This window comes from Babylonia areolata, chromosome 33 (genome assembly GCF_041734735.1).
Source record: "Babylonia areolata isolate BAREFJ2019XMU chromosome 33, ASM4173473v1, whole genome shotgun sequence".
In the NCBI taxonomy this organism is placed as follows: Eukaryota; Metazoa; Mollusca; class Gastropoda; order Neogastropoda; family Buccinidae; genus Babylonia; species Babylonia areolata.
The window spans coordinates 7,090,155-7,110,154 of record NC_134908.1 but is presented as its reverse complement, the minus strand read 5'-3'; the positions used below and the strand labels follow the sequence as shown (position 1 = coordinate 7,110,154).

Genomic DNA, 20,000 nt, shown 5'->3' with positions numbered 1-20,000 from the left:
GGATCAAAATTTGTATTGCTTGATCATTATCTTGACATATATATCATTTTCTTTTATGTTCAGGTCTTGTACTATCTCCCCCCCTCCCCCACCACCTCCACCTCGTCACACACACACATACACACAAAAGCACACACACACACACACAAAAGCACACACACACACACACACAAAAGCACACACACACAAAAGCACACACACACACACACACACACACAATCACACACACACACACACACACACACACACACACACACACAATCACACCAGACAATATTGTTGTGTGTGTGTGTTTTTTTTATTTATTTATTATTATTTGTTTGTTGTTGGGTTTTTTTTGTTGCTGTTGTTGGGTTTTTTATTTATTTATTTATTTTTTAACTGTTTTCGCTGCGAGGGCTTGACGAAAAAAAAAAAAATTGTCTTGCTTACTGACGGGCGCAGTAGTCGAGTGGTTAAAGCGTTGGACTGTCAATCTGAGGGTCCGGGGTTCGAATCACGGTGACGGCGTCTGGTGGGTAAAGGGTGGAGATTTTTACGATCTTCCAGGTCAACATATGTGCAGACCTGCTTAGTGCCTGAACCCCCTTCGTGTGTATATGCAAGCAGAAGATCAAATGCGCACGTTAAAGATCCTGTAATCCATGTCAGCGTTCGGTGGATTATGGAAACAAGAAAATACCCGGCATGCACACCCCCGAAAACGGAGTATGGCTGCCTACATGGCGGGGTAAAAACGGTCATACACGTAAAAGCCCACTCGTGTGCATACGAGTGAACGCAGAAGAAGTCTTGTTTACTCTTTTACCATCAGAAAATAAAATTTTCTGATTCCAATTCGATTCTCTCTCTCTCTCTCTGTGCCTTTTCTCTTTCCCTTCCCCCCCCCCCCCCCTCTCTCTCGTTCATGTCATATTCTGACTTGCATTGTAACTGGCCAGATATCTTTACAGTTAAACTGTTCTGAGTTCCTCTGCTACACACACACACACACAGACACACACACACACACACACAGAGGCACACGCACACACACACACACACAGAGGCACACGCACACGCACACACACACAAACACGCACACGCACACACACACACACACACGCACGCACACACACACAACCTTGCCTCTCCCTTCTATCTTTCTCTGTCTCTCAGATGCGTCATTCTGTTGTTGGTTTTTTGGGTTTTTTTTTATAATCCACTCCCTTGAAGTGATACTTTCTGCAGTGGTGTGCTATTAGAGTAACGTTTATTCATGTTAATCAGAATATTCATTTAAGAAAAACAATCTTTCTGCAGTGGTGTGCTATTAGCGTAACGCTTATCCATGTTAATCAGAATCTTCAATTAAGAAAAACAATCTTTCTGCAGTGGTGTGCTATTAGCGTAACGCTTATTCATGTTAATCAGAATCTTCAATTAAGAAAAACAATCTTTCTGCAGTGGTGTGCTATTAACGTAACGCTTATTCATGTTAATCAGAATCTTCAATTAAGAAAAACAATCTTTCTGCAGTGGTGTGCTATTAGCGTAACGTTTATCCATTTTAATCAGAATATTCATTTAAGAAAAACAATCTTTCTGCAGTGGTGTGCTATTAGCGTAACGTTTATCCATTTTAATCAGAATATTCATTTAAGAAAAACAATCTTTCTTCAGTGGTGTGCTATTAGCGTAACGTTTATCCATTTTAATCAGAATATTCATTTAAGAAAAACAATCTTTCTGCAGTGGTGTGCTATTAGCGTAACGCTTATCCATTTTAATCAGAATATTCATTTAAGAAAAACAATCTTTCTGCAGTGGTGTGCTATTAGCGTAACGTTTATCCATGTTAATCAGAATCTTCAATTAAGAAAAACAATCTTTCTGCAGTGGTGTGCTATTAGCGTAACGTTTATCCATGTTAATCAGAATCTTCAATTAAGAAAAACAATCTTTCTGCAGTGGTGTGCTATTAGCGTAACTTTTATCCATGTTAATCAGAATCTTCAATTAAGAAAAACAATCTTTCTGCAGTGGTGTGCTATTAGCGTAACGTTTATCCATGTTAATCAGAATCTTCAATTAAGAAAAACAATCTTTCTGCAGTGGTGTGCTATTAGCGTAACGTTTATCCATGTTAATCAGAATCATCAATTAAGAAAAACAATCGTTCTGCAGTGGTGTGCTATTAGCGTAACTTTTATCCATGTTAATCAGAATCTTCAATTAAGAAAAACAATCTTTCTGCAGTGGTGTGCTATTAGCGTAACGTTTATTCATGTTAATCAGAATCTTCAATTAAGAAAAACAATCTTTCTGCAGTGGTGTGCTATTAGCGTAACGTTTATCCATGTTAAATCAGAATCTTCAATTAAGAAAAAAACAATCTTTCTGCAGTGGTGTGCTATTAGCGTAACGCTTATCCATGTTAATTAGAATCACCAGTTAAGAAAAAACAATCTTTCTGCAGTGGTGTGCTATTAGCGTAACGTTTATCCATGTTAAATAGAATCTTAATTAAAGAAATAACATAGACTGATTTGCTATTTGTTAATTGTTGAAAGAAACTGTCAATGGTGTGTGTGTGTGTGTGTGTGTGTGTGTGTGTGTGTGTGTGTGTGTACACACTATTGAATACACTTTCATGCATACAATATTATGTCTGTCTTTTCTCTCTGTGTCCCTCTCGTTCGATAAGCAACTCTGACACACACACAAACACACGCGCATGCACACACACACACAAACAAAAAACACAGACACACAGATACACACACACACAAACACACGCACATACACACACACACGCACACACACACGACCATCACCATCCTCAACAACCAAACATGGTCAGTCTTAACCATCATCACCACTGAAAGTGAGCGTCCACTTATTCGGATGAGACGACAAACGGAGGTCCCGTGTGCAGATCGCGCTGGAAAAGAACCCAAGGCAACATAAGTGTTGGCCTCTGGCTGAACTCTGTAGAAGGCATCCACTCTGATAGGTGCACACACTCACACACACAGGCACCCCCCCCCCTCTCTCTCTCTCTCTCTCTATATATATATATATATATATTTGTATTTCTTTTTATCACAACAGCTTTCTCTGTGTGAATAAATGATAGATAGTATCATTTATTCACCTTTTTTTTTTCCCCTCAAGGCCTGACTAAGCGCGTTGGGTTACGCTGCTGGTCAGGCATCTGCTTGGCAGATGTGGTGTAGCGTATATGGATTTGTCCGAACGCAGTGACGCCTCCTTGAGCTACTGAAACTGAAACTCTCTGTGTGAAATTCGGGCTGCTCTCCTGAGAGCGCGCAGCTATACTACAGCGCCACCCATTTTTTTGTATTTTTTTTCCTGCGTGCAGTTTTGTTTGTTTTTCCTATCGCAGTGGATTTTTCTACAGAATTTTTCACAGGAACAACCCTTTCGTTACCGTGGGTCTTTTACGTGCGCTAAGTGCATGCTAGCACACGGGACCTCGGTTTATCGTCTCATCCGAATGACTAGCGTCCAGACCACCACTCAAGGTCTAGTGGAGGGGGAGAAAATATCGGCGGCTGAGCGGTGATTCGAACCAGCGCGCTATATTCTCTCGCCTCCTAGGCGGACGTGTTACCTCTTGGCCATCACTCCACATATAGATAGATAGATAGTTCGAATCACGGCTCAGCCGCCGATATATACATTAAGAATACTAGTTATTACCTACAGTGTGTGGATGTATGTAGGAAACGATGTATGTGATATTTTTTTTTTTTACATTTGTATCTTCGTAATATTCGTAAAAAGCTGTTGTTGACTTTTACGGTTATGGTCCCCATGCTGCCGTTTACTTGTCCATGTTGTGATAATGCACCTGACCAAATTTCTCCAGTTGGAGGTAACAAAGTTATTATCTTATCTTTACCCCCCCCCCCCCCCCCCCCCCGCCCCCAAGAACACACCAGGCAGAAACAGGAGCCACGTACTCGGGATCGTTGGATCTGAAGTCCAGCCCCTGGCAGGCTCGGCCATGGCGCCTCTTTAACTGCCTCCAAGAATCCCTCATCTTGATTGATTGATTGATTGATATGGACACTTATACAGCGCCTATCTCCGGTCGGAGACCAAGCTCTAAGCGCTTTACAAACACGGGGGTCATTTTGCACAACAGGCTGCCTACTACCTGGGTAGAGGCGATTGACGGCTGACATTGGGCGCTCATCATTCGTTTCCTGTGTCATACAATCACATTTCAGGGCGAACACACATACACACTCAGACAGACGCGTAAAATTTTACGAGTATGACCGTTTTTTGTTTGAACTCCCCGCCATGTAGGCAGCCATACTCCGTTTTCGGGGGTGTGCATGCTGGGTATATTCTTGTTTCCATAACCCCAATCGAACGCATCACAAAAGCATGCGTGCAGAATGGTTTGGAAACACCTTCGCCAGATCGCACGTTTCATTTTCACTCGCCCTAATAATAAAATAAAAAATTTTTTAAAAAAAATAAAAAAAGAAGAAAAAAAAAAAAAGAAAAAAGAAAGAAAAGAAAAAAACAACAACAAACAACCCCCCTCCCCCCTAAAAAACAAAACAAAAACAAAACAAAGAAACTGACACAGGAGTGCATGTGTGTGTGTGTGTGTGTGTGTGTGTGTGTGCAAGCGTGATGAGTCATTTTTTTGTGTGCTGAGAATATGTAGGCGGTTAACGGTTTTACCTCATTTTCATTATAATATTTTAAAATGTTACATATCGGTTTTTTGTGTTTGTTTATTTATTCATTTAGTTTGTTTTTGTTTTACTGTAAAGCGCGGTGAACCTCCTCTTGAAAACTGGGAACCGTAATACACAAGCCTCCACATTATTATTATTATTATTATTATTGTTATTATTACATATAGGAGGCGATACAGACCGAGGTCCCATCTGCTGATGCTCTCAGCGCATGTAAAAGAACCCACGGCGACAAAAAGAGGGATGACCCTGGCGAAACTTCTGTAGAAAACCCCACACACTTGTAGACAGAGAAAAAAACACCAAAAAACCAGACATGGGGTGGTGCTGTACCGTGGAGATAAGCTCTACCCTCAGGAAGAGCACCCGAATTTCACACGAGAGAAATCTGTTGGTGACAGAAAGTAAAAATAAATAAATAAATAAATAAAAAAACAAATAAAAAAACAATACAACCGAACGATCACAATGTTGTGATTAGAGAATAAACTAACGAGGAGAAGAAGAAGAAGCAAAACGTAATCATATTGTTATCGTAAAACAAACACACACACACACACACACACACAAACCACAACACACAAAACAAAACTGAGGCCATTATAATCATCGTTAAAAATGTAAAAGACAATGGTAAAGTAAGCGAAAAACAACTCCAAAACCACGCACGCTGACGCACACACATTTACATTTCAAATTTCACAGCATCAACTCGCGTGCACGCACACACACACACACACACAATGTATACGAAATAACTGCACACACGCAACCATCCCCTCACCCCCACAGCCACAAAAGCAGCATTCTAAGAGGGAGGGTTTACGTTTGCAGGCCCACTTTCATCTAATTTTTGTAGACATTCCCCGTGTTTTGTTTTTTTAAAATTTATTTTATTGTTATTATTTTTTTTTATAGTGAGAACCGCGTGCGCATGCGCATCTCCATTTCCGGTTTTTCCCGATCACCAAAGGGCTAGTTATTTCGTCATGGAAATTGCTGTCCTCACAAAAGGATTTTGAACAATTTTGGTGGCTATTTTTTGACGGGCCCAATAGCCGAATGGTTAAAGCGTTGGACCCTGAATCTTAGGGTCCCAGGTTCGAATCACGGTGAGGGCGCCTGGTGGGTAAAGAGTGGAGATTTTTACGATCTCCCAGGTCAACATGTGTGCAGACCTGCCAGTGCCTGAACCCCCTTCGTGTGTATACACAAGCAGAAGATCAAATACGCACGTTAAAGATCCTGTAATCCATGTCAGCGTTCGGTGGGTTATGGAAACAATAACATACCCAGCATGCACACACCCCGAAAGCGGAGTATGGCTGCCTACATGGCGGGTTAAAAACGGTCATACACGTAAAAGCCCACTCCCGTATATACGAGTGAACGTGGGAGTTGCAGCCCACGAACGCAGAAGAAGAAGAAGGTGGCTATTTTTGCAAGTTTACAAGACAACATCTGGCTTTATAACCACACCCATTATTTTGCTTCAGTCTTCAATGTTTGCTTTGAGCATGTTTCTTGTCACATCTCTGCCGAACTGATCCATTCATAAACTCTGCTGAAAAGTGGTCCTCCAAGAACTGATCCATTCAGGAACTCTGTTGAAAGGTAGTCCTCCAAGAACTGATCCATTCAGAAACTCTGCTGAAAAGTGGTCCTCCAAGAACTGATCCATTCAGGAACTCTGCTGAAAAGTGGTCCTCCAAGAACTGATCCATTCAGGAACTCTGCTGAAAAGTGGTCCTCCAAGAACTGATCCATTCAGGAACTCTGCTGAAAAGTGGTCCTCCAAGAACTGATCCATTCAGAAACTCTGCTGAAAAGTGGTCCTCCAAGAACTGATCCATTCAGAAACTCTGCTGAAAAGTGGTCCTCCAAGAACTGATCCATTCATAAACTCTGCTGAAAAGTGGTCCTCCAAGAACTGATCCATTCAGGAACTCTGCTGAAAAGTGGTCCTCCAAGAACTGATCCATTCAGGAACTCTGCTGAAAAGTGGTCCTCTAAACAAAGGACAGTGCTGAACTCAGAATAAGCGAGCGACGGTGGCGGGCTGCCCATGACGTCATATGACCTAGTTCTCGCTCTGCAAGCGACGAAAAGTTCACCACGAAAGCGGGCCTGCAAACTTCAAACCCTCGCTGTTGATGATCACCGCTTCAAGGGCAGTGGCGTGCAAGACATCGACTCAAAGACGCTTTCGTGAATGAAGAAAAAGGACTAAATAACCCTAATAACCACCTGCAGGCCTGAGAAAAATCGGGGGTGGGGTGGGAGTGGGGGCAGGGTGATTAGGGGTAGGAGTGGGGGTGGGGGTGAGCAAAGGGAGGATGTGGGGGCTTTCCGCAATATCTGTGATTAACAGACTAATCAGCCTGTTGATTGTAGACACTCTACGGATGATTGAACACAAGGCGCGCACACACACGACACACACACACACCACACACAAACCAACACACACACACCACACACATATACACACACAAACGCACTGTCTCTCTCTCTGTGTCACACACACACACACACACACACTGACTGTCTCTCTCTCTGTTTCAAACACACACACACAGTTTCTCTTTCTCTCTCCGTCTCAAACACACACACTACAATTTAGAAATCTGGGTTGTTTATGGGGCAAGAAGGGATGTAGGGGCGGGGGGGGGGGAGGGTAGTTGGTTAAGGAAGGTAAAAAAAAAAAAAAACGAAACCAAAACTGCTGCAGTTCCAAAAGATGGTGGTTTTCTTTTCTTAACTCTCTGGATATTGCAATTGGAATGAACTTCCTCTTTCTCTTCGTCAGGTCTCTGCACTCAGCTCTTTTCAAGTCTGGTCTTAAAACCCACCTCTTCCCAAAATAGCCTCCCTTCCCTGCCTCTTCCTTGTCTTCAGTTTTTCCAGTTTAAGAGTTATGCATGCGTGTGAATGACGGCTGCGAAAGCGCTTAGATTTGTCTCTGCACAAGATTCAGCGCTATACAAATATTATAATGATTATATGATTATTAATTAAATAATAATACTTATTATCTAAAAACCATACAGAAATGGTCACTTGTTCTTTTATCACGAGGAGTGATGGCCAAGAGGTAACGCGTCCTGCTAGGAAAGCGAGAGAATCTGAGCGCGCTGGTTTGAATCACGGCTCAGCCACCGATGTTTTCTCCCCTTCCACTAGACCCTGAGTGGTGTCTGGGCGCTAGTCATTCGGATGAGACGATAAACCGATGTCCCGTGTGCTGCAAGCATGCACTTAGCGCACGTAAAAGAAACCACGGCAACAAAAGGGTTGTTCCTGGCCAAATTTTGTAGAAAAATCCAATGCAATAGTAAAAACAAATAAAACTGCATGCAGGAAAAAATACAAAAAAATGGGTTGCGCTGTACTGTTGCAACGCACTCTCCTTGGGGAGAGCAGCCCGAATTTCACAAAGAGAAATCTGTTGTGATATAAAGAAATACAAATACAAATATTTTCTGCTTCCATATCAAATCTTTAACATCGTCTGACAGTGTTACTTTGTAGTCGACTGTACACTCAGAGGACCATATATAAGGATTCCCGAACAAAACTGTCACACCTAAAAACAAAAAAACAACAACAAAAACACAACAAAACAACAACAAAAAATACAGTATTAAACAACCACCACCACAACAAAAAACCACCAACTGCAAAACAATTCAGTTCATAACCTTTTACTCAACCACTATGATCCTTAACCAAAATAAGACTAGGCTGTGCTGGGAACTGTCAGTCCTACCTTTTAATTTCATCTACATTCATCATCTCAAGTTTTGTTTGTTTGTTTGTTTGTAGTAAAAAGAAGGATAATAAAAAATTCTTCAACGCCACATTAAAAAAACACCCAACAATATAGAAAGGCCTTGCAGGCAAAATAACACTGCAGAATGGGCAGCTGGTGCCCATCCCGGTGCCTACAATCTCACTACCAAATCGAAAACATCATGGACAGTACATCATAATAAAACAAGAAAAAAAAGAGAGGGAAAAAAAGTGTCAAGGTTTGCTGGAGAAAAAAAACACAAAAAACACAAGAGGACTGGAACAGGAAGGCAGAAAAAAAAAAAGCAGATGAAAGTGAAGGAAGAAAAAAAAAAAGAGACCAAAACCAACACAGCAAGAGGGGAAAAAAAAAAAAAAAAAAATTCCAGCACACAATTCCAAGAAAGCGGGGATGCTATTTTAATTTATTATGCTGCAAGATCCCCCTGCATCCAACGGGGGATTACAGAGGTGTGAAAAATGCATCAGGTTTATACCTTTTCTCACGCATTACTAGTCTTCTTTCAGAATGACCGTTCTGAACTGCAAAAAATGATATTGTAACGAACAGTTTCAATTCACTTTTCTTTTTTCTTTGTTAATGAATATTCTGAAAAGCACCAATCATATCATAATGAACAGTGTCAACGCTCATTGCTAAGGGAAACTGATGATATGAATATTGATTAAAGAAAAATAACCCAATTTACACACACACACACACGCTTTCTCACCTAAAACACACTCAAAACCTTACCACGTGTGTACGGACCACACATGTGCCCACACGCGTTCTGTGAATACGTACGGAACAAAGTTCATGAATCTTCATGATCGCAAATCATGCAAACCTTTCCAATAACAACTTGTTCCACACTGTGCACTCTCTGTCTCTCTCTCTCTCTCCTCTTTTCCATACCACAACCCCACTAATCTGACACACACACACACACACACACACACATACACACCGTTTCTAGAATATGATTCTGAAAAATGCACATTCTGACAAAACTAAAACTACAGACAAAATAAACAAGCCAACGCACAGGCATACATTCATTAACTGTGAATGTTTCAGTTGGGTTCCAGCACACCCTACCACACACACACAATCCAAAACTGATCAAACCAGCACAACACACACACACACACACACATACACACAGAGAAATCAGAACCTTCGCAGCCTCAAAACACACCAACTGTGAATGTTTGAACCGACATCTATAAACACACATAATATAATAATGCATACCACTGTACAAAAAAACCAACAAACAACAACAACAAATAACCACACCCCAAAACAAACAAACGAAAAATTTCCTGCAATCTTTGAACCTGTACAACAGTTACAGAAAGTGAACATCGCAATCTTTTTTTCTTCTCTTTTTTTTTTTTTCCCCGTATCCCCAAAAGATCAATGATACTGTATGATCTGCTGCCAAAAATATATGAAGATGAATTCTCTCTCCTCCTCCTGCCAGCCACACAACGCCACCTCTCTCACCATAGAAGATAAAAAACAAAAAAAAACAAAAAAAAAAACGCACAGGATGGGAAGGTGGAGGAGGAGAAAGGGTGCGGAGGGAGGGGAGGTTGGGGGGGGCTTTGGGGGGGCAGGAGGGGTAGGGGGAGGAGGGGGCGGGGTAAGGGAGCAGGGGGAGGGGGGGGGGGGGGGCTTTCCGCAATATCTGTGATTAATACCAAAGTGTGCACACACACACATACACAAACACACACTGTCTCTCTTTCTGTCTCAAACACATACACACACACACACATACACAAACACACACTGTCTCTCTTTCTCTCGGTCTCAAACACACACACACACCGTTTCTCTTTCTCTGTCTGTGTCTCAAACACACACACACACACACATACTGCTTCTCTTTCTCTGTCTGTGTCTCAAAGACAAACACAAACATACACTACAATTTATAAGTCTGGGTTGTTGATGGGGCAAGAAGGGGATGTGGGAGGGGGACATGGGGGAGTGGGGGGGTTGGGGGTGGGGGGCAGGGCGGGGCTAGTTAGTAAGGAAGGTAAAAAAACCAACAAAAAAACCAACAAAACAAACAAACCTGAAGAAAAAAAACAGAACACAAGAAAAAAAAAAAAAAAAAAAAAAAAAAATCAGAAGGGGAGATAAAGTGATAGTTTTGTTTGGTTTTTTTTTTGGGGGGGGGGGGTTGCAATCAGAGCCAAAATTCTAAAGTCTTCCAAACGCTACCCCCCCCCCCCCCCCCCCCGTCCATGAAAAGTGGGTCAGTGCAACACCAGCCCCTCACAACCCCCACCACCCACACACACACTCACTCACTGGCCCCCAAACTTCAGGCCTTCGTAGAGAACTCTCACAGCCACGGCTCAAGTGTGCCAACCCACCCAGACACACAAACACCACGCAGGCACACAGCGCGCGTGCAATGCGGAACAGTGGCCCGGTGGTAAGTTAATGCATCTGCCCAGGAAGCCAGAAAAAGCTCAGCCCACTGCTTCGAATCCCACACTCGCTGAATCTTTTCTTTCCCCCTCCACTGGACCTTGGGTGGTGGTCTGGACGCTAGCCATTCAGACAAGGCGATAAACCAAGGTCCCGTGTGCAGCATGCACTTGGTGCACGTAAAAGACCCCCCCCCCCCCCCCCCCCCCCAAACACACACACACACCCCCTCAAGGCATCAACAGGGCTGTCCCTGGCAAAATCTCGTGTGAGGGAAAATAGAATCCACTACGACAGGAAAACAAATACACTTGCTTGCAGAATAAAAACCATAACAATAAAACACTGTTGAAAAAGGTAACACAAATATACTTGCTTGTAGAAAAAACATAATAAAAAAACCCCCCAAAAAACACAAAAAGTTAAGAACTATACAAGAAACAGTGACGCTCTCCCTGGCAAGAGCAGCCCGAATTTCACACACGGGAAATCTGCTAACCCACAACAAGAGCAACGCAATGCCACACAACACAACACGACACAAAGATGCGTGTGCGCGCGCACACACACACACACACACACACATCCATGCCGCCACCTTCCCTACCTCTGGCACAATCAGCGCTGGCTCCCCTGACAGACTCCATAGTTTGGCTGCTCTTCTTTTCCAACGTTTCTTCTTTTTCTTCTTTCCGTTTCATTCAGTTTCTATCTCTCTGTCAATTCTCTCTCCCTTCGCTTTCTTTCTCCCTCTTTCTCTCTCTTTCTCTAAGTCTTATCAATCAACATGCCCCATCCTAAATCTTGCAGTAAGTAAGTAAAATCACACAGTATGTATATTACATGCCTCGGTCGTTTTAGTGTGTGTACATATTTCTGCATATATATCCGTTTTCCTTTTCCTGGTGATGTCCGCAAAAGCGGGTTAAACGAAAAGACATGGTTCCAGTTTCAACCAGGCGAAAAAAGTGTGCAGACTGAATTGTAATAATACGTAACGGCACATCAGCTTGAAATAAAATGAAATAAAATTTTTAAAAGTTAAAAAGATAATGAAAAAAAACAACATAAGAGCAGACACCTGATCCATGTACAGGCGCAAAAACACCAAGCTGTTCAGTGCTTCGGATAATTTTGTATTTGTATTTGTATTTCTTTTTATCACAACAGATTTCTCTGTGTGAAATTCGGGCTGCTCTCTCCACAGGGAGAGCGCATCGTTATACTACAACGCCACCCGTTTATTTTGTATTTTTTCCTGCATGCCAGTTTTATTTGTTTTTCCTATCAAAGTGGATTTTTCTACAGAATTTTGCCAGGAACAACCCTTTTGTTGGCGTGGGTTCTTTTACGTGCGCTAAGTGCATGCTGCACACAGGACCTTGGTTTATCGTCTCATCCGAATGACTAAGAGTCCAGACCACCACTCAAGGTCATAAAAAAAAAAAAGAAAAAAAAAGAAAAAAGAAAATTAAATCATAAAATCACAATTCTGAATAAAACAAAAATAAAAGGATTCAATGTTGTCTCCAGACATCCCGCTCACTGTCTTTCCCAAAACAACACGCTGGCGAAAAACAGCATCACACGGTTTCCTCCTCACTTCTTCCCCACGTCCATTGGACTGCCAATGCCAGTTGAATTCTTCTCTCCTTTTTTTCTTTCTTTAACCCTTTGAGTCCTGACCACCTGTTTACCGGTGGTCGGGGAGGGGTGGCATAATGCCTGGCCTCCGGTTGAGCGGTGCGTAAACACTTGTGTCGTGTTTTGCTATTGGTTGACTTATATTGAAGAGCCAATCAGAAAAACCGTAATATTCCGACACCAGCGAACGCAGTACCAACATTGCCGCGCCCCCTCACTGTGTTTTTTGTGCATGTGCTTTGGATAAAAAAAAGATCGATTTCTACCATGAAGCGTGCAGAGTCTCAACCTGACACGCCTCCTTTGATCAACTGATTCTGCATGCTCAGATTCATTTTCAACATCACTATCTGTAGCAAAATCATCCGATTCGAATTCCACCTCACTATCAGAGTAATCATTGTCATACTCTACTTCCGATAAATCATCAAGCATATCAGTTACTTGCTGCGTTGTGTACAGTTGTTTTCTCGCACGTTTTGTCCCCGAGACTGCACGCTTCAAGTGTTTACGCACTGCTCAACCAGTAGCCGGGCATTATGTCATATTTCTCTGCCACTGGTAAAGCGGTGGTCAGGGCTCATGGGGTTTAATACCAATTATTTGCAAATTTTGGCTCAGGAGCTCAGGCAGAAGGGTTAAAATTGCTCAGGAACTCAGGGCTCAAAGGGTTAAGTGTGTGTCTCAACATCATCCATTCACTGTACATACACTTTTCACTGCTTCATCTTCTTCTTCTTGGTGTGTGGGAGCACAAACCATGGAACGATACCCAAGTTTCAGACGTGTTCATATTTCTGTTTTTTGTCTTTAACGTCTTGACTACCCCTCATATAAAACCAGCCTTTACAACCTGCGTCTTCTCCCTCTCTCTCTACCCCCCCCCCCCCCCCCACACCCCCTCTCTTTCTCTCCCTCTTCTCTCTCATCTCGTCTCCATTCCTTTTTGTTCTCTCTCTCCTCTCTCACTAGTCTCAGTCTTCTTCTCTCTCATCCCCTCTCCAAGAGCAAGAGTCAGCCAACACTAGAACACATACACACACTCACACACATGCGCAAATAAAAGATTTAAAAAAAAAACAAAAACAAAAAACAACAAAAAAACAACAACAACAAACAAACAAAAAAACTCCCAACACAACCCCCACCCCCCAGAACCCACACCCGCCGAAAAAAAAAAAAAAAAAAAAAAAAAAAATCCACCAAAATCAACTCTCTCAGCACTCAACCACCACCACCACACCTCCCTGCCTGCCCTCCGCTCCCCCTCCACACACACACACACACAACTCCCCCACCCCACCCCACTCCAACCCAACGCACACAGCAACCTCCGCACGTATCAATCAAACGTCCCATCACGTCTTGCGCAGTTTCTTCCGCCCGTCGTCCGACACGACGGTAGTCATGGACCGGATGCGGAGGCTGGTGCGGGTGGGCGTGGCGCTGGGGTCACTGTCCACGCTGCCGTTCAGTGCCGCCGAGGGCAGGAGGGGGGAGGTGGTGGAGATGGAGGCGGTGGGGATGGTGGAGGAGTAGCCGGCCGCCGAGAGGCGGCTGCGTTTGGCCGGGCTGGGGCCACCGCTGCTGCCGTTCTCGTGGTGGGCGGAGGAGGAGGATGATGAGGAGGAGGAGGAGGGGGAGGGGTGGCTGTGCTGGGGTCGCTGGTGGGCGGAGCCTCTGGACTTGGATGACGACAGACCCACACCTGGATGGGGAGGTTGGGGGTGTGGGGGGGGGGGGGAGGGCGTGTAGGTGGGTTGGATGGGCGTAGGTGGGTGGGTGGGTGTGTGGGGGTGAGGGGTGGGGGCAGTGTGGGGGGGGGGGGAGGGGGAAGAAAAATAAAAGATGTGATTAAAAAGAATCATCAGATAAGGCATATCTACACCTCAAGACTTTCTCACCATTCGTCTTGAACTGACTGAACTGCAGACTCCTCTCTCTCTCTCTCTTGCTCGTCCACACACACACACACACACACACATACACACAAACCTCACATCCTCTATCTGCTCAACAAACACACACACTCTCACTCACACACACACCCATCCACAAACACACACACACACACTAAGCTGTTTTTTGACTTGAGCCCACTGTATAATGGCTTCCTAACATACACACACACACACACACACACACTCACCCCCTCATCCCACCACACACAAACCATCCCACATAGTCCTACTATCTCCTACCTAAACACACACACACACACTCACCCAGCTGTCGTTCGACCTGGGCCAGCTGGTTCTCGGCCTCCTGACACTCCTTGAACTTGTCAGTCATCTCGGGGGTCTTCTGGGCGTTGATGACGTCCTGCAGTTCGTCCTGAGCCGACATGTGACGACTGAGGGCGCTCCGGTACTTCTCCAGGGACGCTGCACACAATCCACACACACACTACACACAGTCAGCCCTGCTGCTATTGCTGCTGCTATTACTGCTGCACACCCACACACACACTGTCAGCCCCGCTGCTATTATTGCTGCTATTGCAGCTGCTATTGTTGCTGCACACCTACACAAAGTCAGCCCTGCTGCTATTATTGCTGCTATTGTTGCTGCACACCTACACACACTGTCAGCCCTGCTGCTATTGCTGCTGCTATTACTGCTGCACACCCACACACACACAGTCAGCCCCGCTGCTATTATTGCTGCTATTGCAGCTGCTATTGTTGCTGCACACCTACACACACTGTCAGCCCTGCTGCTATTGCTGCTGCTATTGCAGCTACTATTGTTGCTGCACACCTACACACTGTCAGCCCTGCTGCTATTATTGCTGCACACCTACACACACACAGTCAGCCCTGCTGCTATTACTGCTGCACACCCACACTGTCAGCCCCGCTGCTATTATTGCTGCTATTGCAGCTGCTATTGTTGCTGCACACCTACACACAGTCAGCCCTGCTGCTATTATTGCTGCTACTGCTGCTGCTGCGCACCCACACAGTCAGCCCTGCTGCTATTGCTGCTGCTATTGTTGCTGCACACACACACATACACTGTCAGCCCCTGCTGCTATTGTTGCTGCACACCCACACACTGAGAGAAATCTGTTGCAACAAGAGACACAACCACACACCTCCTCATCCCCACTCCGACCTATCTGTGTACACAGGGCATGGCAGGACATGGGCAAGTGCTCCCCAAACACGCCCCTCCCCCTCAGCTTCTCCAAGGGCACATCCCCCACACACACGCACCCCCCACACACTTCCACCCACACTCACCCACACCATACCCACATACTCATCCCCACAAACACACACCCACATACACTCATGCACACATCCACACTCATGCAGTATCAGTATCAGTAGCTCAAGGAGGCGTCACTGCGTTCGGTCAAATCCATATACGCTACACCACATCTGCCAAGCAGATGCCTGACCAGCAGCGTAACCCAATGTGCTTAGTCAGGCCTTGAGAAAAAAAAAAGAAGTAAATAATAATAATAAAAAAAAAATAAATAAATAAAGTAAATAAAAAAATATTTAAAAACAAACAAACAAAAAAACACTCATGCACACACCCACACTCATGCACACAAACACATCCCCCCACCACACACAGACCCCCCCCCCCCCCCCCCCCAGCCTCCCACCCACAAAAACACTGACAACCCCCCCAACCCTCCCAAACACACGCACACACACACCCTCATCCCCACACTGACCTATCTGTGTACACAGGGCGTGGTAGGGCATGGGCAAGTGCTCCCCAAACACGGACCCCCTCAGCTTCTCCAAGGGCACATCCCCCACACACACGCACCCCCCACACACACTTCCACACACACTCACCCACACCATACCCACATACTCATCCCCACAAACACACACCCACATATACACTCATGCACACACCCACACTCATGCAGTATCAGTATCAGTAGCTCAAGGGGGCGTCACTGCGTTCGGTCAAATCCATATACACTACACCACATCTGCCAACCAGATGCCTGACCAGCAGCGTAACCCAACGTGCTTAGTCAGACCATGAGAGAAAAAAAAAAAAAAGAAAAAAGAAAAAAAAAGTAAATAATAATAAAAAATATAATTAAATGAAGTAAATAAAAAATATTTAAAAAAAACAACAAAAAAACACTCATGCACACACCCACACTCATGCACACAAACACATCCCCCCGCCACACACAGACACCACCCCCCCAGCCTCCCACCCACAAAAAAACTGACAACCACCCCCCCACCCCACCCCACCCCTACCCCAACACACACACACACACCCTCATCCCCACACTGACCTATCTGTGTGCACAGGGCGTGGTAGGACATGGGCAGGGGCTCCCCAAACACGGCCCCCCTCAGCTTCTCCAAGGGCACGGCCTTGTTCATCGTGCCGCCAAACTTGCCGTTGCTCCGGATTCGGTCCCCTTGCCAGGTGAGGATGGTGGGGCAATGGGTGTACTTGATGATCTGTTTCAAAGGGTTCAAGGTCATTGATGATATGACTGGTGCAGTAACTGAGTGGTTAAAGCATTTGGACTTTCAATCTGAGGGTCCTGGGTTCGAATCTCGGTGACGGCGCCTGGTGGGGTAAAAAGGATGGAGATTTGTCCGATCTCCCAGGTCAACATATGTGCAGACCTGCTTAGTGCCTGAACCCCCTTCGTGTGTATATGGCAAGCAGAAGATCAATCACGCACGTTAAAGATCCTGTAATCCACGTCATGTCGCGTGGAAACAAGAACATTCCCAGCATGCACACCCCTGAAAGTGGAGTATGGCTGCCTACATGGCGGGGTAAAAAATGGTCATACATGTAAAAGCCCACTCGTGTACATACGGGTGAACGTGGGAGTTGCAGCCCACAAACGCAGAAGAAGAAGAGGACGATATGAGTACCTATACAGTGCCTACAGTGATGGCCCAGAGGTAACGTGTCCGCCTAGGAAGCGAGAGAATCTGAGCTCACTCGTTCGAATCACGGCACAGTCGCCAGTGTCTTCTCCCCCTCCACTAGACCTTGAGTGGTGGTCTGGACACTAGTCATTCCGTAAGACGATCTTCTGCTTGTATATGTACACGAAGGGGGTTCAGGCACAAGCAGGTCTGCACAAATGTTGACCTGGGAGATAGGAAAAAATCTCCACCCAGACTCCCTTTATCCACCAGGCGCCGTTACCGAGATTCGAACCCAGGACCACTTGGCTATTCTGCCTGTCGGTTCAAAATTCTATCATTATCACTATTATTACTGCTTATAGTCCAGGTGACCACACGGGGCTGTATCAGGACTGCCAAACTACACAAATCATTCGGATGAGACGATAAACCGAGGTCCTGTGTGCAGCATGCACTTAGCGCACGTAAAAGAACCCACGGCAACAAAAGGGTTGTTCCTGGCAAAATTCTGTAGAAAAATCCACTTCGATAGTAAAAACAAATAAAACTGCACGCAGGAAAAAATTTAAAATTTTTTTTAAAATGGGTGGCGTTGTAGTATAGCGACGCACTCTCCCTGGGGAGAGCAGCCCAACAGAGAAATCTGTTGTGATAAAAAGAAATACAAATACAAATACAAAATGTTCAACCGCGTTCGCTGAACACAAAACTGTCACATACACAAACAAAACAAAAACAACAACAACTCATTACGATAAACCTACAAAACATAGTTCATGACATTATCATCACAACTGAGGTCCTTTAGGCACAAAAAAAAAAAAAAAAAAAAAAAAAAAAAAAAAGGGCCGTGCTGAGGGTGCTGGCAATTCCGCTTAAAATTTACCAAAAAATTGTAAAAAAAAAAAGAAGAAAAAAAAAGAGCTTCTATGCCAAACAAAAAATACATGAAAAAGACCATACAAGCAAACAACACTGCAGAATGGACAGCTAGTGCCCATCCCAGTGTTTGCATCTCACTACCTAATCGCCAGAGCAAAACAGCACTGACAGTACATCACTGACTGCAGAAAAAAGAAAAAGAAAAAAAGTGTCAATACAGCACCACCTTTTCATCTTTTTAGTTTTTTAACGCCAGCGATTGTACTGGTTTTCCCACCAAAGTAGATTTTATCTTCAAAATTTCGCCATGGACAACCCTTCTGTTGCCATGGGTTCTTTTACGGTGCGCTAAGTGCGATGCTACACACTGGAACCCGAATTTATCATCTCACCACAACGACCAACGTCCAGACCACCACTCCGAACGGCCAACGTCCAGACCACCCGTCCAGACCACCACTCAGAACAGCCAACGTCCAGACCACCACTCAGAAGGACCAACGTCCAGACCACCACTCAGAAGGACCAACGTCCAGACCACCACTCAGAACGACCAACGTGCAGACCACCACTCAGAATGACCAACGTCCAGACCACCACTCAGAACGACCAACATCCAGACCACCACTCAGAACGACCAACGCCACCACTCAGAACGACCAACGTCCAGACCACCACTCAGACCACCACTCAGAACGACCAACGTGCAGACCACCACTCAGAATGACCAACGTCCAGACCACCACTCAGAACGACCAACATCCAGACCACCACTCAGAACGACCAACGCCACCACTCAGAACGGCCAACGTCCAGACCACCACCCAGACCACCACTCAGAACGGCCAACGTCCAGACCACCACCCAGACCACCACTCAGAACGGCCAACGTCCAGACCACTACCCAGACCACCACTCAGAACGGCCAACGTCCAGACCACCACCCAGACCACCACTCAGAACGGCCAACGTCCAGACCACCACTCAGAACGACCAACGTGCAGACCACCACTCAGAACGGCCAACGTCCAGACCACCACTCAGAACGACCAACGTGCAGACCACCACTCAGAACGACCAACGTGCAGACCACCACTCAGAACGACCAACGTGCAGACCACCACTCAGAACAGCCAACATCCAGACCACCACTCAAGGTCTAGCAGAGGGAGAGAAAGTTCTGGCAAGTGTGGCATTCGTATCCCCCCCTCCCCCACACGCTCAGACTCTCTCGCTTCCTTGACAGATGTGTGACCACTACCAGGCTACCATTCAACTGTGTGTGTGTGTGTGTGTGTGTGTGTGTACGTGTGTGTGTGTGTGTACATGTGATGGTGTGTGTGTGTGTGTGTGTGTGTGTGTGTGATGGTGTGTGTGTATGTATGTGTGTGTGATGGTGTGTGTGTGTGTGTACGTGTGATGTGTGTGTGTGTGTGTGTGTGTGTGTGTGTGAAGTCAAGTCAACATTTTTATTTCAAGATGGTAATTGAATAAGCAACAACTGCTTTTTTACATCAAGCAATAGAAAATAAACAAAACAAATATAAATATAGATAAGAAAGAAAAGAAACATAATAGAAAAAAAAGAAGAAAAAAAAAAGCAAAAAAAAAGATACATACATA

At 44.9% G+C, this 20,000-nt stretch overlaps 1 protein-coding gene across 1 annotated transcript in view; it reads right to left on the bottom strand.

Moving 5' to 3' along the window:
* Positions 1 to 13,902: 13,902 nt before the first annotated feature.
* LOC143276851 (structural maintenance of chromosomes flexible hinge domain-containing protein 1-like) overlaps positions 13,903 to 20,000 on the bottom strand; it is a 60,450-nt gene continuing 54,352 nt past the window's right edge. The window contains exons 30-32 of the mRNA XM_076581507.1: positions 16,895 to 17,066; positions 14,838 to 14,996; positions 13,903 to 14,320 (exon numbers count right to left, since the gene is read on the bottom strand). Coding sequence (XP_076437622.1) covers positions 13,971 to 14,320; positions 14,838 to 14,996; positions 16,895 to 17,066 — 681 coding nt within the window. The 3' untranslated portion in view covers positions 13,903 to 13,970. The remainder of the gene's footprint in view (positions 14,321 to 14,837; positions 14,997 to 16,894; positions 17,067 to 20,000) is intronic.